A 21,601-nucleotide genomic window follows, 5' to 3' on the forward strand; every position below is an offset into this window, starting at 1 on the left:
GCACATCTCAGAAGGAAGATGAGTATAAAAATGTGATACTGTATTCATCACAAGAACATTTTCAACTTAGGCTATTCACATTGACCATATCCCTCTCAACACTCATTTACAACTCCAATCTCTTGTTCCAAGTCTCATCAGGAGGAAACTGTAGGTGGCTGATAATACACTCAATCCAATGTTCTAGTCCTACTCTACACAACTGAATTAGTCCTACTGCATCTTAATACACAAGAGAAGGAAATCATCACCAAGACCACTTGTCCCAATTCTACAGATCTGTAAACCAAAAGATGCATTGTCAATAAAACAATAGAAGGTCATGACTGCTCTTGATGGAAATGTTCCATCATATCTATTCTTTAGACTTTAGTTATACATCCTTCAATACACACATCTCTCTAGGATTTTGTACATCTATCAGAGTCAATTTTCTAGGTCACAACTTTCTTCCCCTAAGTCCCCAAGTGTCAATAGAGATGCTGATCCTTCTTCAGAACCTTCTATGTCTTGTTGCCTGAACCTTCTTGGAACCCTGCTCTTCCCTTCTAAAGATAAGTATTATGTATTACACTTTTACTTGTCTAATTCCATATACATCACAAAGCTCTAAACATAAGGGACCACAACTGCAAGGTTTATCCTTGAATTGCTACACCTAGCCTAGCACATGTGTTGATCTCAAATATCAAATAGATGCTTTATATATATATATATATATATACATACATATAACACAATGCAATAAGTTAAACTTGTTGGTGAATGCTCATACAAAAATGACCATGGGTCATCTAGAACACAGCAGTGATTTTGACCAAAAAATATGGACAGGGTGGACAGGACAAGATAGCAGAAGGGGATGCAGGGGCATACCTTTTTGGTCTTGACTGTTGAGGCGCAGCAATCCCCACCATCGTAGTTGCAGAAGGCTCGGTTGTTGATGGCATCACAGTAATTGTCTCCCATGAAGGGCTAGAAAGGAGGATAAAGGATGGAAAGAAGATCTTGTTAACCCCCTGAAGTTAGTAGGGAATGGCCCTTGTCACAGATCAACTGTTTCTCATCTCTTTCCAACCTGTACAGTTAGTACACCCGGTTTCCAGGCCTATCCTCACTTTGGACAAATGAACACTTTGCCACTTATAAAGACTCTTATCTAACCAACAGTTTCTTCATAAAACATGCGTATGCTAGGAGACAGATACACTGTTGTATGCTGAGGTATACAGAGATGAAGCAAAACAGGACCACTTACATCTTGGAGCAGAAAGCTCATCTTACTCAAAACAATGATATGAACATTGAGTCAGAGATAGTACAGGAGTTAAGGTGCTTTTCTTGCACACTTTCAACCCCAGTTTGATCACCTCAACACATATGGTTACTTGCATAGTGCCAGAAGTGATCCCTGAACACAGAGTCAGAAGTTGTAACTCCTGAGCACCACCAGGTGTGCCCTCAAAACCCTCTTTATCTCACTTTTAAAGGGGCTTATTTGTGCCCCCTTTAACTGACTTTTTCCAGTAGCAGATAATTAAAACATGTTTACAATAAAATATATGCATTTAGATCAAGAACATAAAGTACACATGAATTGTAAAGATAAAATGCCAGCACATGTAGGAACTAGCACAATGGTCTTTGGATGGTTGTTGGCTCCTGGGTCCCAACTGGGGTATTGATAGACTCTGTGTTACATTCTTCAGCTTTACTTTCTCCCAGTACAAGAGGAGCACTGTGGCTCTCACTGCATAGGAGTAGACTCTCAAACTTAGACTAGGAAAGGAATTCAGCCTAGATCACACTGGCAGAGACTAATTTCAATTTATTTTTCCCACTATTTTCTCCTTCACTAATCTAAGGTATAGCTAGTGCAGATAGCTTGTGTTCCTCCAACTACTCAATACATTAAAGGGGGAGAAAAGATGGAGGGATGAAGTCAATTCTGATCTTTCCTCAGACCTATCTTAGGAGAATGTCCAGGTATGTCTGTAACCCATCTGGGACTTGTAATTTCCCATTTAAGCACTAAGCACCTTGTCTTCTGTGGTCTGTTTGTGTACTTGTAGCTGACACAAGACAGGAACTCCTCCAGCACTGGGCAATATCCAGTCTATCTGAGGTTCTTAACCACCTAGTTCAAATCTTAATACAGCATTAGTCCTTAGAGATGTTTAGAAGTGGATTATTTGGCATCTGTGAAAGGGTAATTATAGGGTGGGGTTAGAAAACCTGACTTCAAGACTTCCAAACCTTAGCTATTGTTGTAGTTATGTATGATTTACTACACTGCCTTTTCCTTTCTTTTTTTTTGGGGGGGGGTTGTTCACACCCGGTGATGCACAGGGTTTACTCTTGGCTCTTCACTCAGGAATTACTCCTGGCAGTGCTCAGGGGACCATATGGGATGCTGGGAATTGAACCTGGGTCAGCCACGTGCAAGGCAAATGCCCTACCCGCTGTGCTATTGCTCCAGCCCTGGCTTTTTTTTTCTTGGGCCCTAAGACTACAGGAGTAAAAGAGAAGCAGGGTGATTGCACTAATTTCACAAAGCAAAGAACATGTCCCCACAACCCCTATCAAAGAAATACTGTGAAGCCATTAAGTGTGAAAATCAGATGAAAGTAAAAAAAATTGATTAAAGTGTGGGTTGAGGTTTCTCTGGTTTAATGACTCAGAGATGGGTAAAATATAACATTTGCTAATACTCAGCCAAGGTCACATGCAAAGTCCATTCTATGTAGCATCCATGGCCTTTGCATCTCTGACTAAAAATCCCAAGTCTTTGTGGGATTGACTACATGTGATTTCTTTTCATTACTCAATAAGGATTTTTTTAGACCTTACACATTAGCAAGACAACCCAAACCAAGCAAGAGACATGCTCAGGGTGATGTGTGCTACTGCAAAGGTGGGAACAGCAAGTTTGACTCTGCTGTTGGACCAGTAACGAACACATCATCACATTTGCATTATCAGAGCAGAGAGGCACAGAGCAACCTTTTACTCCTTTGTGGTGGTGCCTGGAGATTCTGTTTTTCATGTTCTGTCTCGTATTGTGTATAATCAGAGTAATGAAGAAAACATGTTTTTTCCCCTTTAAATAATAAGAACTGCCTTGGAAAAGGAGTGACTGGAGAAGAGAAAAAGTAGATGGCAATGGATCGTTTTAATTTCGCCCCTGAAAATATTATCTAGAACTTATCACCATCTATTCTTCTCAAAGTGCCCTTCCCAAAAGCCAAATCCAGCAGTCAGCCATACATTCATGCATTAGTCTTACCATCATCTACCCATCCATCTTCTATTTCATTCTGTTTTATTGAATTGTTACTATGTGTACCACATTGTGTTAGAAATGTTATAACAGCTAGTCAATATAGACAGAGCTCCTGCTCGTGTAGACACTATACTGTAGCGAGGAAGCTGACTTTGATCAAATAATCACACATCTAATTGGCTCAACTCTGGTAAAAAGCCATGAAAGAAAGTACATGACGCTGTTAGAGTAAAGATTAGGAGGATTTGACCTAATCAGAAGCTCCATAAAGGTGTCCCCGAGGAAATGATGTTTCAGCTGAGATCACAAAAAGAGTAAAAGTTAATTAGATGGGGGTGGAGAATTTCTAGAGAGATGTGAAAAGCTCTGCTACTTAGAGATTTTTCCTATTGCTCATATTTCTCCTGCTGCTCCTATGAATAATGTGTTCAGGCAAATAATTCATTCTCTAAGATTTAACTCAGATGTCAACCCTCCAAAGATGGTTCCCCTAGTGCCCCCAGGATGCTGTGTATCTTCATATTCCTGCAGCTGCTTTGGAGGTAACTGGTTGTTTTAGAATTCTCTCTTTAATTATCTATCTCCTTTACTATACTGTGAGAGATGGAGAAATTTGAGTAATCCATTGTAGAAACTAGATTTCTTAGTAAAATGCATGGAAATAGTAAATTTATACATATATGTATACATATACACATACATAAATGTATACATATACACATATATGTATATATACATTACACACACACACACACACACACACACACCTTAGGGCCAAAGCAATAGTACAGCAAATAGGGAGACTGCCTTGCATGTAGTTGACCTGGGTTTGATCCCCAGCATCCCACATGCCCACCCACCCACCCATCCCATCCCCTGAGCACCACCAGGAGTAATTCTTGAGTAAAGAGTCAGAAGTAATCCCTGAGCATTGTTGGATAAGACCCAAACCACCACAACCCAAACAAACACCCCCCCAAAAAACCTTTACCCTTGAGAGCTTATTTAGTAAAATGATGGGTGAATTTAAAATAGAGAATGTGGATAAATAAATGAATTGATGATAGATGATAGATGGATGGATATATAAATGGATAGGTGGATGGATAGGGCACAAAAGGATAACACCATTGAGAGAGGGACAGTGTGATTACCATTTCCACCGAATAAATTCCACAGATTCTCATAACGTAGAGTAGTGCCAGGCACATGATGGGAACTTGGGGATAAGTGAGTAATTGAATGATCACTTTGGATCATGGCTTGAGTGACAGGGCAGGGGGTTGTTGATCCCTTTCTCAGTTTGGGCTATTTGAGACATCCTCGCTTGATGTCTCCTCCCTGAACTCCGCATCTGTATCTAAGTACACTTTCCAGCCCCAGATAAAAGATAATATACAGGCTCTAAGTTACGAAGGAAAGGAGATGAGGGGGCACCTACAAGGGCAAGTGATAAGAATCATTAGCAGGGCTTAGAGTCTGACAGGTGAGGGTCTCTCAAGCCCCATCATTGCTGAGTCAAAGGAAGGATCAAATTCTGCTGTCACACAGGTTACCTAGACTGCTCACTCAGCAGAATGATTGTCCAGGTAACCAAAGCTCTGAAATGCCGGATTGATCCAGAACAATGGAATATAGCAGCAGCCACAGGATTCCTGCCTGAACCTTGGGAGAAAGGGAGTTCTTAGTCTATAGTGAGAAGATGCCTCTGTGGGTCTCTAACCAGTACCCATAAAGAAATGCAAGACCTAGGCACTCTCTTGGGATACTTGCTCTGTATTGGAGGGTGGGAGGTGACCTTGTGGAAGAGAGAAAACACAAATCTCAGAGTAAGGACACTTTAAGTCTGTGATTTTGATTCTGTCACTATTATGCTGTGCAATCTCTCAGACCCTCATTTGTCAGTAATGATAGAAACTTCCCACAAAGGAACAGGATTAGAACACACTAAGTCCTTACAGCTTTGAAACGGAGGGAAACTGGGGACACTGGTGCTGGGAAATGCACCCTGGTGGAAGGATGGGTGTTGGAACACTGATGACTGACACTTCATCATGCACAGCTTTGTAAGGGATTAATCTCACAGTGATTCAAGAAATATTTTAGACATGGCTACTGTTGACATCGTAGGTTCCCATCTTTAAATGAAAGGTCAGATTTTTATTGTATTAAAGCGTATTTCTGGTTTGTGTGTTAGAATAGTTTCTAGAGCACAATCAACTCTTTTGGCATTTTCCTGAGTAAGATCAATAGGTATCACAGATATCTGAACATTAACCTGGATGCCTGGGATTTGGGTACACTTTCCCAGAACTAGTTGAAAAGCATGAGAGCAGACCGGTTTCCAGAAATATCTGAGCTCCAGGGGCAGAATCTGAGAGCACAGGGACCATCCAAGTACCATACTCCTCTTGAAGCTGACCAAATGTACACAGAGATGATTTCTTTAATGCCAAATTCCAAGAAATGGCTCAACAATGATTCCACAGAGGATTGCAATAAGAGAGAGCATCAGATAATGTAGCCTAAGGGTTGTGTTAAAGGCATCCATATTATCCCTCAGGTTGAGGATCAACTGAGTGATGAAGAAATATGTAGCATACAATTAAGAGTCTTTAGTAAAGTAGGAATTTAAAAATATGGTTCTGTAAATGTTAAATGTAATAATGTTGCTAAAATACCTGGCATATTATAGATGCTTAATCAATATGGCTTTGTTCCCACTCTTCCATATAGATGAAATAGTGTGTTGAACCCCAGACTTTGAAGCCAGGAAGCCTGGCTTGAAATCCCAATGTGGCATCCCATCAAATGTTTTTTTTAGAGCAAGTTTGTTGCCACCTCTACCTTCACTCCATGACCTGTAAAACAGGATTGCTAATTTCTATCCGAGAAGTCTGTTAAAGGGATATTTGCAGCACTCGATAAATACAGTAAACAGTAATCAGATAACTATTTTTAAAAAGAGAATTTCAAAGGACTCACCTCACAGCCTTTGACACAGTGGATGAGAGAAGGATGAGGATACCACTTGAGACCAGCTGTACAGACAATTTTCTGCAGAGAAATGGGGTAGGGGGTGTGTTACATGGGTTTGGAGGTTGGAAGATGCCATCTTTTTGTTGACAAAACATTTAACCAACCCACCTCTTCTTGGATCATCCAAGTCTTGACCTTACCCTGGCATTTTACACAGAGAAATTTTCAGGTACTCAAAATAACAGGCGCCATAAGACTAAAACAATATTTGTGTTCACTGTAGATGTCATAGTCTGTGCTTCCCTGGCAGGGATAATGGTTGAAGAGAAGTGAAGGATGGCAACTTGATCAAAAAGACCTTTCAGAAAATTATTGGCTGATGTTTTCTCAATGGATGAGGCGGTCGGAAAAAGGAAGGGTTTAATGTGTGTTTTTGTGCATGTGTGTTATATCTGGATGTGTGTAGGTGGACTGTGTATGAGTGAACATTAAGAGTTAACTGTCTACATGTGTTATCACAGTCTACATGTGAACACATGTTGATGTATGCATTTGACAAATGTGTGGCTATGTGTCCATATGTATATATTTGTGCAGGTGTAGCTATATGTGTATGTGAACATGTGTGTGTGCATGTATGTGTGTGCCTGTAGAAGGAAGATGTCAGAATGGTGTAGGATAGGGTTTTCCAAAGCAAGTACAAAGGACTACTTGCACCCAGATCACTGTAGGAGCACATTAAAGAGGCATATTCTTTTGGTGCCACCTTGGATATAATGAACTTGTTTTTAACGCCAAGACTTAGGACTTTCAGATGATTCTGATACACATCACAGTTTGAAAGCAATAGATGGAAGTCTGGAGGAAAAAAACCTTTAGCTTAGAACCCTGGAGATGTAAAATACCAAAACATCTTCCAGCTTTTACCTGCCACCAAGTCAAGAACCTAATCACAATTTTCTGAAGTTAACCCCCCTCTCTCATCTCTATGACTTTGTTCTTGCTGTTTTCCTTCAAGGCAATGTTCTTCTTCATCTTTTCACATGAAGAATCCTTAGATTTCTCTTTAAAATTTCATTCCTCAGAGCAACTTTTCCCAACCCCCACTTGCAGAGTTAAAAAGAATGCATATCTGCATTTATTTTGAGCTTCCTTTAATAGTAATAATTACAATGACATCTAGAGTACGTCGAGTGCATTCATGGTGCTCAGTGCTTTATGCATTATCTTTTTTTTCTCATCACCAAAAAGGTGGAAATTAATATTGTATTGTAAGTGAAATAAATCTCCTAAGTTCAATAGCTGGTAAGAAGACAAACTAGGATTTGTAACCAATAAATTGTTTTGAAAATTATTTAAAACAGCTCTTAACAAGAGCTGGAGAGACAGTACAGTGGATTAGATAGTTGCTTTGCATGCGACTGACAGAGGTTTAATTGCTGGTCCTCAGAGCCCACCAACAGTGATCACTGAGTGCAGAGCAAGGGGTAAGCCTTGAGCACATCCAGGTGTAGCCCCCAAACAAACAAATAAAAGGACAAACAAAACATACAGTAGGATGATAATATTTAAAGTAGGCAAATAAAGAAAAAACTAAAACTGGGGAAAATACAAATAACTTGAGGATGAGGACTAACATATTGGTCTTGGTTTTCCTTCCTCGATTTTGTCACAGAAGCCCAACATTTCATGCCATTTTATAAGGATTTCTTTAAAAAAATAAAGTAAAAATGTGCTAGAGGCAAATGCTTAGATTTTTCCATGGAAACTGTCAGACATTAGTCATGGAAGACTCTATGATCAGGGCATGTTCTTCAAGTTGATTAATTTTAATTAAGAAATAAACAGTCATATGAGTCAGATTATGAAAATCCATATCACCATCCTATTCTTTCCCTGGGCAGACCTATATGGGAGCCAAACTGTAATTAGGTTTCTTTATGAACTTGGACCAAAGAGAATCCCATGATTCCAAGATTTGGCTGAGTCTGGGTTGAACACCTTCGTTCTCTGTTCCACAGTATCTCTGACTCTTCCATACCTGGAATTGTTTGGTTCATGGAGGATGGCCAGTGAATATTTATGATAGAAATAAATTTAGGCATACCAAGCTAGAGAAAGTTTTACCAATGGGCAATGTTTTCTTTATTTGTCTTTTCTTCTTTTAGAACATCAGAAGGGCATTCCTAATCAGTTATCCTAGAGTCTATTTTAAAGGGTCAATTTTTATGTACATGGAATTTAATTAAAGATCATGGATAAACAGACTAATTCGAAGATCTGTCAGCCAGTCTTGCAATGTGAAATCTATTACCTAGATTCCTACTGACGTTTTTGGGGAGCAGGGGCTCACACCTGGTGATGTACAGGGGTTGCTCCTGGTTCTGCACTCAGGAATTACTCCTGATGGTGCTCAGGGGAATACATGGAATGCTGGGAATCGCACCTGGGTTGGCTGTGTGCAAGGCAAATGCCCTACCTGCTATGCTATTGCTCCAACTTTATTGACAATGTGTCAACCTACTCTCTCTCTCTCTCTCTCTCTCTCTCTCTCTCTCTCTCTCTCTGTGTGTGTGTGTGTATGTATATACTCAAGGTGATACTATGGAAAACAAACTTGGCATTGAGGTGTCAAATAGGGTTTCAAATTATGCCTTAAGTTTTAGAGCAGATTCATCCATCTGTGAAATGGGTACTCAAGATGTCACAAACTTTTTGTGATGATATATTGAGAGATACATGGTTAACTAGCTTAGCCCAAATTCTTAAGTTTCTTGGGGAAAGTGCCTGGGTTTGGGACACCACTCTTTCCCCTCAGGTTCAGGAGCAAACAAATACACATGTAATTCCAGTATTTAATCCTTCCAGCTCTGTTACTTTTGTGTCCTCAGCTTCTTGGTCATGGGGCCAAGAACTGGTGAGAATTGCCTGCTTTCATTCTCTGGAAAACTTTCATCTTTGGGCCTGAGAGTCAGTTTCAGGGATATTGAAGGGGTATGTGGTAATGGTTCAAGAAGTAGAAAACAGCAGCATTAGGATCCACTTGGGACTTGATGCCCATCCCTCCCCCTGTTTATTTGAGAGCTAATTTAATCCATGTGGAGGAGTGGCTTGGTGTGGTTGTACAAGTTCTGTCAGTTGAGGTTTACCTGACGTGAGTTCAGAAAAAGGACTTTTATACTATCTGCATGAGCCTATTTATCTTTCCAAGGTTTTTGGATTTTCCACTATTCCTCAGGGCTGCATGCCCCATGTGTCTCACTACAGGGCTGCTCTGTCTCTGAAGAAAGCTGGGAAAGGGGATAGGCAGCAGGAGATGAAGGAAAGCCTAGGCTGTTTACACCACAAGTTGGAAGATCTCAGATGGAGCCCCCCAAATGTCAGCCTTTTCCTATTGATGCCAGTGAGACCTCTAAGTCCTTTCAGATCAGGTTTTATAAGACAGCTTTAATTGCCTGCCTTTATATATTAGAAGAACAGATAATGTTTTTCCTGGCCACAAAGATCACAGCATTGGTTCCATCAGCAAATCATTATCTGATCACTGTCACCCTCATTGTTACCATCCTAATCAGTAACACTATTCTCATCACTACCACCATCAGCATCGGCGTTCCCACCGTCACTGTCACCACTGACATCATTATGATTATTCTCATGTTCGTCAACACAAACTTTCTCTTAAACAAATATTATTCTCTAAGTTCTGTGATCAATGCTTTCATATCCCTTCATTCTTACCATAACTATGGAAGAGGAGCTATTTTTATTTTATTTTTTGGGGGGGGTCATATTCGGCAATGTTAAGGGAATAATTCTTGGCTCTGCACTCAGGAATTACTCCTGGTGGTGCTGACCATATGGGATGCACGGGGAAACACTCTACCCACGGTCACTCTGGCCCCAAAAGGACCTATTTTTGACTCTCGTTTATACCAAAGGAAACTGAGGTAGAAAGAAGTTAGATAAGCTCAGTCGTGGAAATAGGCAAGGACAGGAATTAAACATATGTCCGAGTAAAAGCAGCGATTGTACTTTGGATGCCAGACTGTCCTTCAAATTCTTCCAATTTGTATTAGGATGCCATGATACAAAATAGATGATTATTTTGACGGAAGAGAAGTGAGAATTGTAAAGTGGCTTTGGCCCACAGAGGAGGGACAGAATGTCTAAAATATCCTGCGCAGAGAAGACAGTTTCTAGCAGAGCAGAAGTCCTGAAAAGTTTTTTCTTCTTGAGCCAGAGATCTGACGCCCCTCATGAACACTTGCAAGGGAAATCATCTTTTCTCCTGAATTGCCCTCTCTCGATCGATAGGACTCCTGTGAGTAAATATATATTGACATGGGAGAGATTCTGTGATTTTTAAATTCTACATTTTTTTTTATACTCAAGAGAACCATGGATGTTCTGGACACACAGGTTGTGAGCACCACTCCACATCAGTGAACTCGGCGAGAGCAGCCCTTTGGACACAGTGGGGTTTTCATTGTTCACTATGGTCTCCATCCTTCCTTGCAGTCTCTCCAACACAGAACCAGAGGGGCTTGTCCACGTATCATTGGGTTCGTGTTATCTCATTAATTATATAATGGGAAGATTTCTGTGTAGCACAATCTCTTTCAAAAATGCATGGCTGGCATAAAAAGGAGGGAGAATTTTTGTTTGTTTGTTTTTTGGGCCAGACCACCCTGGCAGTGGTCAGGGGTTTCTCCTGGCTCTGTGCTTAGCAATTGCTCCTAGAGGTGCTCAGGGATCCATATAAGACGCCAAGTATCAAAACAGGATTGGCCATGTGCAAGGTAAACACCCTACCCACTGTACTATTGTACCTGTCCCTGCAAAAGAGGAGAAGTTAAACTAAAGGGACATACTGGGTTTTTTAAATGAAAGTATAAAATATCTTTGCAAAATAATTTCATCAGACACATGAACCGTGGTTGCAAAGAAACCAATAAAAAATACCTTGGTGGCTGGGGGCATTGACTGGCACAGGAAGGGGAGAATTATCTGGGAGTTGGAATGATACAAATGGATTTCGTGAGTGAACAAACGCATAAAAATGCAGGAAGCTCTGTGCTTAAGATTTGTGTGCAAGTTATATCTCAACAAGAAAAAAAAACACACATTCAGTTGTAGTTCTAAATTCTCATTTTTTAAGTTGGGTACAGGCAAAGAAATGTTTGTTCTGTTTTGCTTTAAGTCTTTTCTTTTGAAGTATTATATAAGTACTAATAACATAATCACTATTAATACCACCATCACTATTACTACCACTATCACAAATGGTACTAGTATTATGAGTACTACCATTATGACCACTACTTTTGCTCTACTACAACCACTACAACATCAGCTGCTATGACTATTACTGCCACTACTGTCAGTACTACTGCCAATGCTAATGGCATTACTATAATAACCACTACTGGAACTACTACTATCACCAGTACTATTGTGACCTATTACTACTACCATCACCACCACCGCTACTACTACTACTGCTGCTGCTGCTGCTGCTATTACTACTATCACTACTACTAGACTAGCCATTTAATATGTGAAATGAGATTCTTGGTCTCCTTCCCCCCTTTTATGCTACTTATCTGATCCCAGTAGGTGTTTCTCACACTATGTCATCTAGATCTAGCTCTCATTTCACAGATGAGGAAACTGTCACCTAAATATTGCTAAAATTTGCCCAAAGACATATATTAAGAAGGTGCCCAGGTTTGGACTTAAATCTTGATCAACAAGAGCAAATGACTGCGTATATGAATGCTCATTCCCTGATAAGCTGGATGTGCACAGTCCTCCATAAGGCCCATGGTTGGGCCGAAGCGATAGCACAGCGAGAAGGGCGTTTGCCTTGCACGCGGCCGACCTGGGTTCGATCCCCGGCATCCCATATGGTCCCCCAAGCACTGCCAGGAGCAATTCCTGAGTGCAAAGCCAGAAGTAACCCCTGAGCATCGCTGGGTGAGACCCAAAAAGCAAAAAAAAAAAAACAACACCATAAGGCCCATGGTTCTAATGGGTATGGAACTACTCAGGACACCTGAGTTCAATGCGAATATTTCACTTTCCTAAGTACTCATCACTGTCTCCTTACAGGCCGGTACCTGCAAAAACACTTAGAACAGAGCCTCTCCCAAGCCAAGCCTGAGCGGGGAGGCTGCTGTGCGCTCACATGGGCTCACGAGAGGCAACATTTGTTCCCAACTCTGTGTGCAGTAAAGACAACAGGGGAGAGGCGACAGCTACCATGGCAGCAATATTTACACCACAGTAATTGGCAGAGACTATGAATTCGAGGCTGTTCTAGGACAGAGCCAGTTGGGAAGCATTTGCCAACATATGCCTGGTAAACCACCAGGAACCATTTTGCCTTCAGAATGCAAAATACAAAGCAATGGCCTGGCTAGCTGGAGATAGGAGTAAGCTGCAACTTTACACTGGCTTGGGACCCTCCTCACATTCTCTTAGGCCTGTGTCTACCTTTCCTGAGGTGCCCTTTCCTCTGCTGGAAAGAAAAAATGAAGAGATGAACTCCCCACCTCATCAGTGTGTGTGTGTGTGTGTGTATCTGTGTGAGAGAAAGTGTGTGTGTGTGCATGTGAGAGAGTGTGTGTGTGTATGCATGAATGTGTGTATGTGTATACGTGTATGCGCGCACATGCACATGTGTGCACAAATCAAGAATGAAAAAAAAAAAAAGCTTGGTCCTGTGCCTGCACCTGTTAAGTGGCAGTCCTGCTTCTCACCTTCTTACCATGGGGACAAGGGCACAAGAGCAGAGCTTTGTCTCGTTGCCTCTCTGCACGGCCGCTGGAGGCGGACCCTCTGCGCCTGCCCAGCAGCCACTCCTGTAGCTCTCCCCATACAGGGGGCAAGGGTGCAGCAGAGGCCAGCCTTTCTGCCTTATTCCTGGAAATCATCAATCTCTGCCCTCTGTCCTCCTCCCCTTTCCTACCACATTTTTTTTCCTCCTGGATAATGAGGCCTCCCGAGACCAGTGGAGGTCTGAACCTCGTTACAGCTCTCTTGGTAGACCGGCATCAATAAAAGCGGACCGGGGTAACTGGGTGGGGGCTGGGGTGTGCAGGCAGCGGGTGGGCGACTGGGGAGGGAGGAGTGGCTTGCAAGCTTTCAAACCTCGGGATTTATTTCACAGTGAATTATAACTGAACTCTCCGGTGCTCGGGCTCACAGAGGGAGGGCGGGGCTGGGGGTGAAAGGGACACGGGAAAGGCCTGAGTGGAGGTGGGGTAGGAGGGATCTGGTCGGGGTCCCAGGCCCTGGAGACCTCCAGGACTGCGTGAGTGAGGGCTCCTGTGTCTGCCAGGGAGGGAGTGGAAGTCCATGGAGTCTTTTGGAGTCTGGGGGAGTGGAAAAGGCGGGGAGTCTGGCCGTGGAAGGGGACCTCACTGCTCCAGCTCCGCTTCCCTGGTGCTCTCCCTGTCTGACTCTCCATCTGCCTTGCTTTCTTCATCTGTGCACCAAGGGGCGGGGGGTGGGAGGTGTCTTGTACCTGGGAGCTCTAACTTCCTTGCGATGTTGGCTCTGTCTGTGCCCCTGGGTGCAAAGAATTCGCAATCATGCGGCACGCCGAGAGAATGTGGGCACGCTAGGCTGGGAGAAGTGAAATATAGTATGAGTGAAGAAAGCAGATGCAGGAGCAGGAGTAGGGAGACAGGGATGTCTCCAGATGCAGCGAGAGTTAGAACAGAGAGACTGAGGGGGGATGGAAGGGGGGGCGGGTGTGGGGAGGGCTGGGAGGGAGGGTGGAGAGGGAGAGGGAGAGGGAGAAGAAAGAGGGCAATGGAGGGAAAGCAGAGGCAGAAGAGAGAAAGGACATCGAGTGAGAGCAGAGGAAGAGAGCAAGGGGGGAGGAGGCCGGGTCCACGGGGCGCTGGGGGCCGAGGGGCGCTCCTGTGCCAGGCCTACGTGCCCAGTGCTGAGTCAGCCCTCACCGTCCGCTCACTGGAGAAACAGGACACCCAGTATTGGGTTCTGCCTGGCTATCCAGAGTATGATCTGCGGCAGGCAGGCGGCAGCTCCCGGGGCCTGAGAGACGGGGCCGACTCTCCTCCGCACCCCGCCTCTTCTGTCATCATCTCCACGGGGAGGAGCAGGTGCCCAGCCCGCCTGGAAGCCGTGAATGAGGTCCTGCTTGGATTCATTGGGCGATATCCCCGAGGAGGCGGGCGTGGCCGCCCTGCAGAGCACAGGGCAATGATGACAGCTGCCACGAGACAGGCAGAGTCTCTCTCGCCTTCGGGTCAGGGCCACGGCAGCCTGGCTTCCTGGTCACGGCACTGGGACGCAGCCCCCCTTCAGGCCCTTCCTGCTCAGAGCTCAGTCCCCAGGTGTGAGATGCACACAAGACTACCTTCATCCGGGAATCTTTCCGGAATTTAAATGACGCTGTGGGCTCAGCCTGGGGGGTGAGCACACTAGACCTTTCTAGTCCTGGTCTCACGCAGCATCTGTTTGCACGCAGTCAGCTAAGCGAAGCCAAGGAAACAGGAATCTGGGCTGTGACAGGTGCAGTACCCCGCTTCCTCAAAGTCTCTATCAGGACAGTCAATAGCAGCCGGCCTTGGGTAAGACCCTTCCGGACAGACGGGCAGAAACTATAACCTGCCTGAATGCCCATCCCTGGTATTCCAGGGGGTTCGGGATATTAGTGCTCTTATTTCAACATTGTCATCAGGATTTAAATAATGGACATCCCCATCACTCACCTCCACCCGGGTGGGGTTCAGCCAGTAGGGGACGTCCCGCACGGTCATGTTCACAGGCAGGGTAATGGACTCGCTGTTGTGGTCCAGGCACGAGGTGGCACACTCAGACCCTGAGGGGATGGAGATACGGGGTTTAGTGTCCTGACAGCTGCCCTCACCATCCCCTCCCCAGTCTCTCCCTGCACCAGAGTGCAGCTGCCCGCCCACCCTCCAGACCTTCAGGGCAGAGGTGAGGCTCCTCTCCTCCCCCTGATCCCCTGTTCTCCTTTCCAACCTGGCCAGTACCCATTGGCCCAACGTCCGTAATGGAGCAAGGAAAGGAGAAAAAATGGCTGTGGGGGGAGGGGGGGACACCTACAGAACCCCAAACGATGAGCATGAGGGGCACACGCCCTATCAGCCGGAGGGACTCCGGGTTGTGTGTCTGCAGGCAGTTAGCTCGAAAGGAATTTTCTGGAACAAGGGCAAAGCACACTACACTGCCAGGGAAGAATTCTTTGGTGAAAGAAAGTTTCAGACAAGGTCTGTGGTATCCCAGGAGGGGAAACAAAGGAAGAAATGGGTCAGTCTGGGAGGGGCCGCCATTGAGCGACTGGCCCCTGTCTTTCTCCAGTCAGCCTCTCCCCAACTTGGGGTTTTCAATGACATAAGAGTGCTGGCTGGCAGCCTTACAGAGGGGTGGGCTCACCCAGCTTTACCAAGAAGAGCCATGTAGTGGGGGGCGGGGGGGACTTTTGGCTTGGGAGCTCCTATGGGGTGCTAGGAGGGGTTTCCGAACGTGCTCCAGCCTGCAAGGCCTCTTTTCCCTGCACCTCACTCTGCCCTGCACCCCCACTGGCAAAGCCTTTGAGCAAATCCTTCACCCCTGGGAGAGATTCAGCCTGAGATGCAGACGGATGGAGAGGCCAGCTCACTTGTTAACCTCAGTGTCCAGAGATGCTTTTCTTCCCTTTGTTTTTCCCCCCCTAGGAGGAAACAATATTCATAAAGGGGAGAGACCTACCTGCAGGGCAATGAGAACAATGGGAGAGGGACCAGGAAGGGGAAGGGGATTCCAGAACCAGCAAGATACAGAATTAAGTCACACTCAGCTTTAGCCAAAAGCTCCAGGGCAGAGGGATGTTACTGACCCCACCCATGCCCCTCCCATCCTTCACCTCTCTAGACTCTTCTGAGAATGAACAGCCGGGCCAGTCTGTTCCTCCAGCAGGGGTGGCTGAGTCACAGGGATGCAATGCGTGTCCCAACTGTGTGTCTGAGTATCTGTGAGCATGTGTCAGCTATGCTTCCTTCTTGTGTATCTTTTCGTGCGTCTGATATGTTCCTGGGCATGAGGTGTGTGTGCATGCCTGGTGTGTGTGTGTACCGGGGCATTGCTGCTAGGAATGCTCTGTGTCAGCTCTGTGTGTAGGTGTTTGAGTGGACAGGGTAATTGGCTCATGGATGGGTTGATGATGAGGTTTCTATAGGATGTTGTACGTCTCAGTCTCTGGTGTCTATTTCTGTGTGAATGGTAGTTGAGAGGTTGGAAGGGAGGGTGGCCAAACTTGGTTGTGCTCAGGACTTGCTCTCCGGGCTCTGTGCTCAGGTATCACTCCTGGCAGGCTCAGGGGACCATATGGGGTGCTGGGGATTATACCTGGGTTGGCCACATGCAAGGCAAGTGCTCTGCCCCCTGAACTGTCGCTCAGACCCAAAGTGAGTTTCTTGCTGTCCGTGCCTGTGGGACTATACTGGCAGGTGCCAGTGGATGAGACACATACAGGAAGTTCTCCTTTTATGGGTTTTTAAACCTAGATGATGGAACATTCACTTGTAAATTCTGCTTGAATGTGCAATTGAGTCCCTCTGTCTTAGGCGCCCCCCCACCACCCCCTCCTCCCAAATCAGGAATAAGGAGGGTTAGAAGACCTTGGTCTGGGGGATGGTGCTGCCAGCAGCACTCCACATGGTTTCAACCTTCCAGAATGTCTATATCAGCAGGCCCTCCAGACCCAAACCCTCGGAATCCCTTCAAATTACGCTCTTTTCTTTAAGATTCTAAAGTATCTTTGGAATCATCTGAGAGAGAACAACCAGGGAGAGAGAGAGAGAAAGAGACAGTACAGAGGTGACGACACATGTCTTGAGTGCAGCCAACCCTGGGGTGATCCCCAGCACAGTATGGTCTCATGTGTATGGTGGGTGAAACCCTGAAGGTCCCTAAGCATTTTCCTAGCACTTCGGAGTGGCCTGGGCAAGTCTGAGCAGCAACAGAGCCTCTGGCCCTCCCACTGAACTGCTTTCTGATTGGCTGAGAATCACCAGGAAGCGTTCTTGGGGCCTTCTCCGTACCACTTGGGAGGTCTCTCCGAAACAAAGAACTGCCCTTTCCCACCCTGACCCCTCCTGCCCTACACACACACACACACACACACACACACACACACACACACACACACACAGAGACAGAGAGAAGAGAGAGAGACAGACAGAGAAGAGAGAGAGGAGAGAGAGAGAGAAAACAGTCAAGCATGTGGGCATTGTTCTGACCCCTGCAGGACTAACGTGTCCCAGAGCTAGATGCAAGAGCCCAGATTCCTGCTCTGTACCGAGGTGAGCAACTTCTGCTCCTGAGCTCATGTCTCCATATTCCAAAGGAGGAGACCTGGCCCCACATGCCTGTACTTTCCAACTGTGGACTTGCTCCTGGGAGGGAGGTGATAACTCTTATTTTCTGGTGGAAGAACACATCAGCCCTGGGTGGCTGGGAGTGAGTGTGTGCTCAGATAACCTCTTGCTCCAGACATCCCTGGTGACTCTCTCATAAATCACACTGGCCCTGAGAAAGGACATCCAATTCCCCAGGCTTTTCATCATGGTCAATTAGGGAATCAACCCAAGGGGTCAGTGTCACTCCCTTCAGCTGAGGTCAGACTCAATGCATGCCCAGTTCTCCTGCAAGCCTGGGAGCCAGAGACTGACAGATCTGTCCAGACACTGGTTCCACCAGGCAGTGACCTGGTATCCAGCCCCCTGTGGTCTGCACCTCCCTGTGAGCGCTCTCTGAGCTGGCCTATCAGCACACACACAGGATTTTGAAAAGGCCATTTATCTTCATTTGGGAGGCAACCACGATGCCATGGAAAGAAGTCAATTTGGCGTCAGAGAAGTGTCAGGATTTGGGGCATGATGCCTTATCCCCTTAATATCCTCATCTGCTGGAGATTATTGAGAGAATGAGGTAAGCTGCTAATGAGCCGGATGGTGAGGATGGCTGAGGAGATGGCTCAAAGGGCTAAAGTGAAGGATTTGCATGTGGGAATCCAGAGTTTGATCCCCAGCATTGCATGCTGCTCTGAGTACTGCCAGGAATGATTCCCGGGCACTGAGAAAAGAGTAGTCCCCCAATACAGTTGGAGGTGACCCCAACACACTACGTGATATAGGACCCAGCCTATAGAAGGTAAACTCATGAATGGCTTAAGTTATGCAAAGTTGAAGATGAATAGTAACTGGATCTTGGTTGCCTCTCTAACTATGATGAATGAATTCAATCCGTGTATGAGCCCCGCCCTGCCCCCCCCCCCCCCGACCTGTATGTTCCTTGAGGCACTTGTCTTCTTGTCTGTATTCCAGGGTAACTGCACTCACCCACCACTGGTGGCCCAACACCCATACTTTGAACTCTTCCCTGGAGTTTAGACTCTGGTCTCCTCCATCCTGCTTTCTCTCGAGGGACTGGAGAGCTAAGGCAGGAATTCCCTTTATACTGCATCTGATCCTGATTTGATCCCTGGCATCACGTCTGGTTCCCCGAGAACCACCAGGAGTGACCTCTGAGCACAGAGCCAGGAGAATAAGCCCTGAACACTGGCCAGGTGTGAAGCAAAAGCCAAACAAATGAAAACAAAACCATCCTGTGGTAGAGGTAAGGTGCCTGGTAACCCAGAGTGGCACTAGCCCTGAATTCCTGGAAGGATGCGTCCCTCCCACTGCTTGTCCTCGTGAGGCCATCATACCTATGGCATAGCCTTCAGGGCACTGCAGCTTGAGGTTGCTGTTGAGCTGGTCTGGAGCAGAGCACTGGCCTTGCATCTCCTGGCAGACATGGAAGGAGCCACTCCAGGTGCCATCTTTCCGGCAGTGGATAATGTTGCTCCCGCGTCCCTAAGCACCAAAAAAGCACAGTGAGGTAGAGGAAAATCCAAGCTCCCAATCTCAGATCACCTTCTCAAAAACAGAGACAGACTCTTATCTCCCCAGAGCTCTGAAATATTCCAGAGCCCTTTCTTCCTGATGGTGAAAACCCAAGCACCCTGAAATGGAGGCTTTGTGAACAAATTAATTTTGCAGATAGGGAAACTGAGGATTCACCAAAAAGCTTGGGCACAGTTACCTTAAGAGGCTGATTCTATGGTTTCCTCAATTCAAGATTAGTGTTCTTTCAGAAGTTTCAAACTGAAACAAGTGGTTTGCTTGTTGGTTGTGTTTTTCAACTAAAATAGCACTGTAGCTCTGTCCTCCCATTGCTCATTGATTTGCTCGAGCGAGCACCAGTAACATCTCCATTGTGAGACTTCTTGTTACTGTTTTTGGCATATTAAATATGCCACGGGGAGCTTGCCTGGCTCTGCCGTGTGGGTGGGATACTCTCGGTAGCTTGCTGGGCTCTCCGAGAGGGACAGAGGAGTCAAATCCAGATCAGCCGCATGCAAGGCAAATGTCCTACCTGCTGTGCTATTGCTTCAGCCCCAAAATAGTAGGGAATTAAATGACCCCAAATCATACTATGGGTAAGAGCATGGGTGCTGGAATGCCTAGTGAGGAGGCAGATATACACCAAAATTGGTTTCTCCCAAGTCAATGAGAAAGCTGCCAGCTAGCCTGGCAATTCTGACCCTGATAAGTGTTCTTTTGAGCACGCCCTCTCTCTCTTCCCTTTTTCCCCCTTCTTTTAATGCATATTATTCCAATCATCCCTATTCCACTCTATTCCGTTCCAGTATATTCCATTCCATGTCACTCCACTCTACTCCAGTCTATTCTGCTTTATTCCAATCCATTCCAATCATTATGTTTCTCTCCATTTTATTCCACTCCACACCACTCTATTTGACTTCATTCCACTCCATTATATTCCACTCCATTCTACTATGGTATTTCATTCCATTTCACTCCATTCATTTTCATTTCATTTCTTCCTAGTCCATTCCATCAGTAATGACACCAATGTGGCATACTTCTGCACCCCAGCATTGTGTTTCTATTATCAAAATGGTTTTCTTTATTTCCCTGAAAATTGTTATTGAAACAACACTGGTTTATACCATTACATATGTTTCAGGACTGCAGCTTTATTTTGATTTGGGGGCCACTTTTGGCAGTGCTCAGAGCTGACTCCTGGCTCTGCACTCAGGGGTCACTCTTGGTGGTGCACAGGGAACCATATGCAATGCCAGGGGTTGAAATGTGGTAGGACACATGCAAGGCAACTCTGCTGCACAACTCTATGGCTTGACATCTGTATAAGCACCATTACAATACCGGCACACATCTAATATCCATGTGCTCCATACACTTAACCACCTTTACCCATATCACCTACTCTCAAGCAATCTTCCCTCTGGTTCCTACCATTCTGTTGTCAGAATCTTAGGGTGTACTTTTGCTTTGCTTGGTTCATTCATCTATTCACCCCTCCCGGTCTCATTGGTTGAAATGCAGTTTACAACTTTTGTAAGATGTAGGTTAAAGGTTTCTTGCATACCTGTTCTTTTCAATGCCAGAGATTGCATGAGAAGGACAAATTTTATAAAACTTTTAGAACTGTCATCAAGAACTATTTCTTTGTGTCCAGTTCCTTGGGGTCCACAGGCAAAGAGAGCCCTACCAGTCCATTACTGAGCCAGAGGCAGGAGCATAAAAGAAGAGTCTGAGAAGCAGTCATCCCTGTCAGTAGGATGCACCTGAGGGGATTACCCAGGTATGAGGAATAGGGAAAGTCTCTTTGAGAAACGGTGGAGGGAAGTTTTCAAGGATGCAGACTCTTGGGAGTGGAACAAGGTAGAAAGACCTTCCTGGAAGACTAAAGGCTGTGGACAGTTCAGAGAGCCTTGTGTGTCTGTGGTCTTGGGAACTAGTAAGGAAGAAGAGAAGGTGAGCTGGTATGGAAGAGAGAGAAAGGGGATTTCAAGGTCAACTTTATGGACTTTGGACTTAATGTTGGATGTGGATGATTAGGGTGTTTAGAGGGTTTCTGCATAGGAGTCCATCTACCTGGCAATGAGGTCTACATTCAAACCCTTTCAAACTAATAAGAAGATAAAATCTACTTGATGCTCGACGAGGTAAGCATGCTACACCCATGCAAAAATTCCCAGTATGCTCTAAGCTTTCCCATCCTTCACTCTGCCCAGTGCTTGCCCTCTCCAGCTCCGCCAGCCCACCTTCGACTTCAACGCTGGCTGCAAGTGTTCTGAAATGTTCTGAATGCTGTTTCACGCGACCATTCTTCCATGCTCCTGCTCTTTCTATGTGCCACGTTTCCACCCCACACTCATCCATCAGACAAACGCCTTCTCTGACAGAAACCAACCCCTCCCCTCCAAGT

General features: G+C 45.4%; 1 protein-coding gene across 1 annotated transcript in view; it reads right to left on the reverse strand.

The window, feature by feature from the left end:
* The window catches only part of PAPPA (pappalysin 1), a 271,315-nt gene that overhangs the window by 13,813 nt on the left and 235,901 nt on the right, over window positions 1–21,601 (reverse strand). The window contains exons 18-21 of the mRNA XM_055123816.1: window positions 19,011–19,158; window positions 15,010–15,119; window positions 6,269–6,340; window positions 877–975 (exon numbers count right to left, since the gene is read on the reverse strand). Of these exons, the coding sequence (XP_054979791.1) occupies window positions 877–975; window positions 6,269–6,340; window positions 15,010–15,119; window positions 19,011–19,158 (429 nt within the window). The remainder of the gene's footprint in view (window positions 1–876; window positions 976–6,268; window positions 6,341–15,009; window positions 15,120–19,010; window positions 19,159–21,601) is intronic.

This window comes from Sorex araneus, chromosome 1 (genome assembly GCF_027595985.1).
Source record: "Sorex araneus isolate mSorAra2 chromosome 1, mSorAra2.pri, whole genome shotgun sequence".
Lineage (NCBI taxonomy): Eukaryota > Metazoa > Chordata > Mammalia > Eulipotyphla > Soricidae > Sorex > Sorex araneus.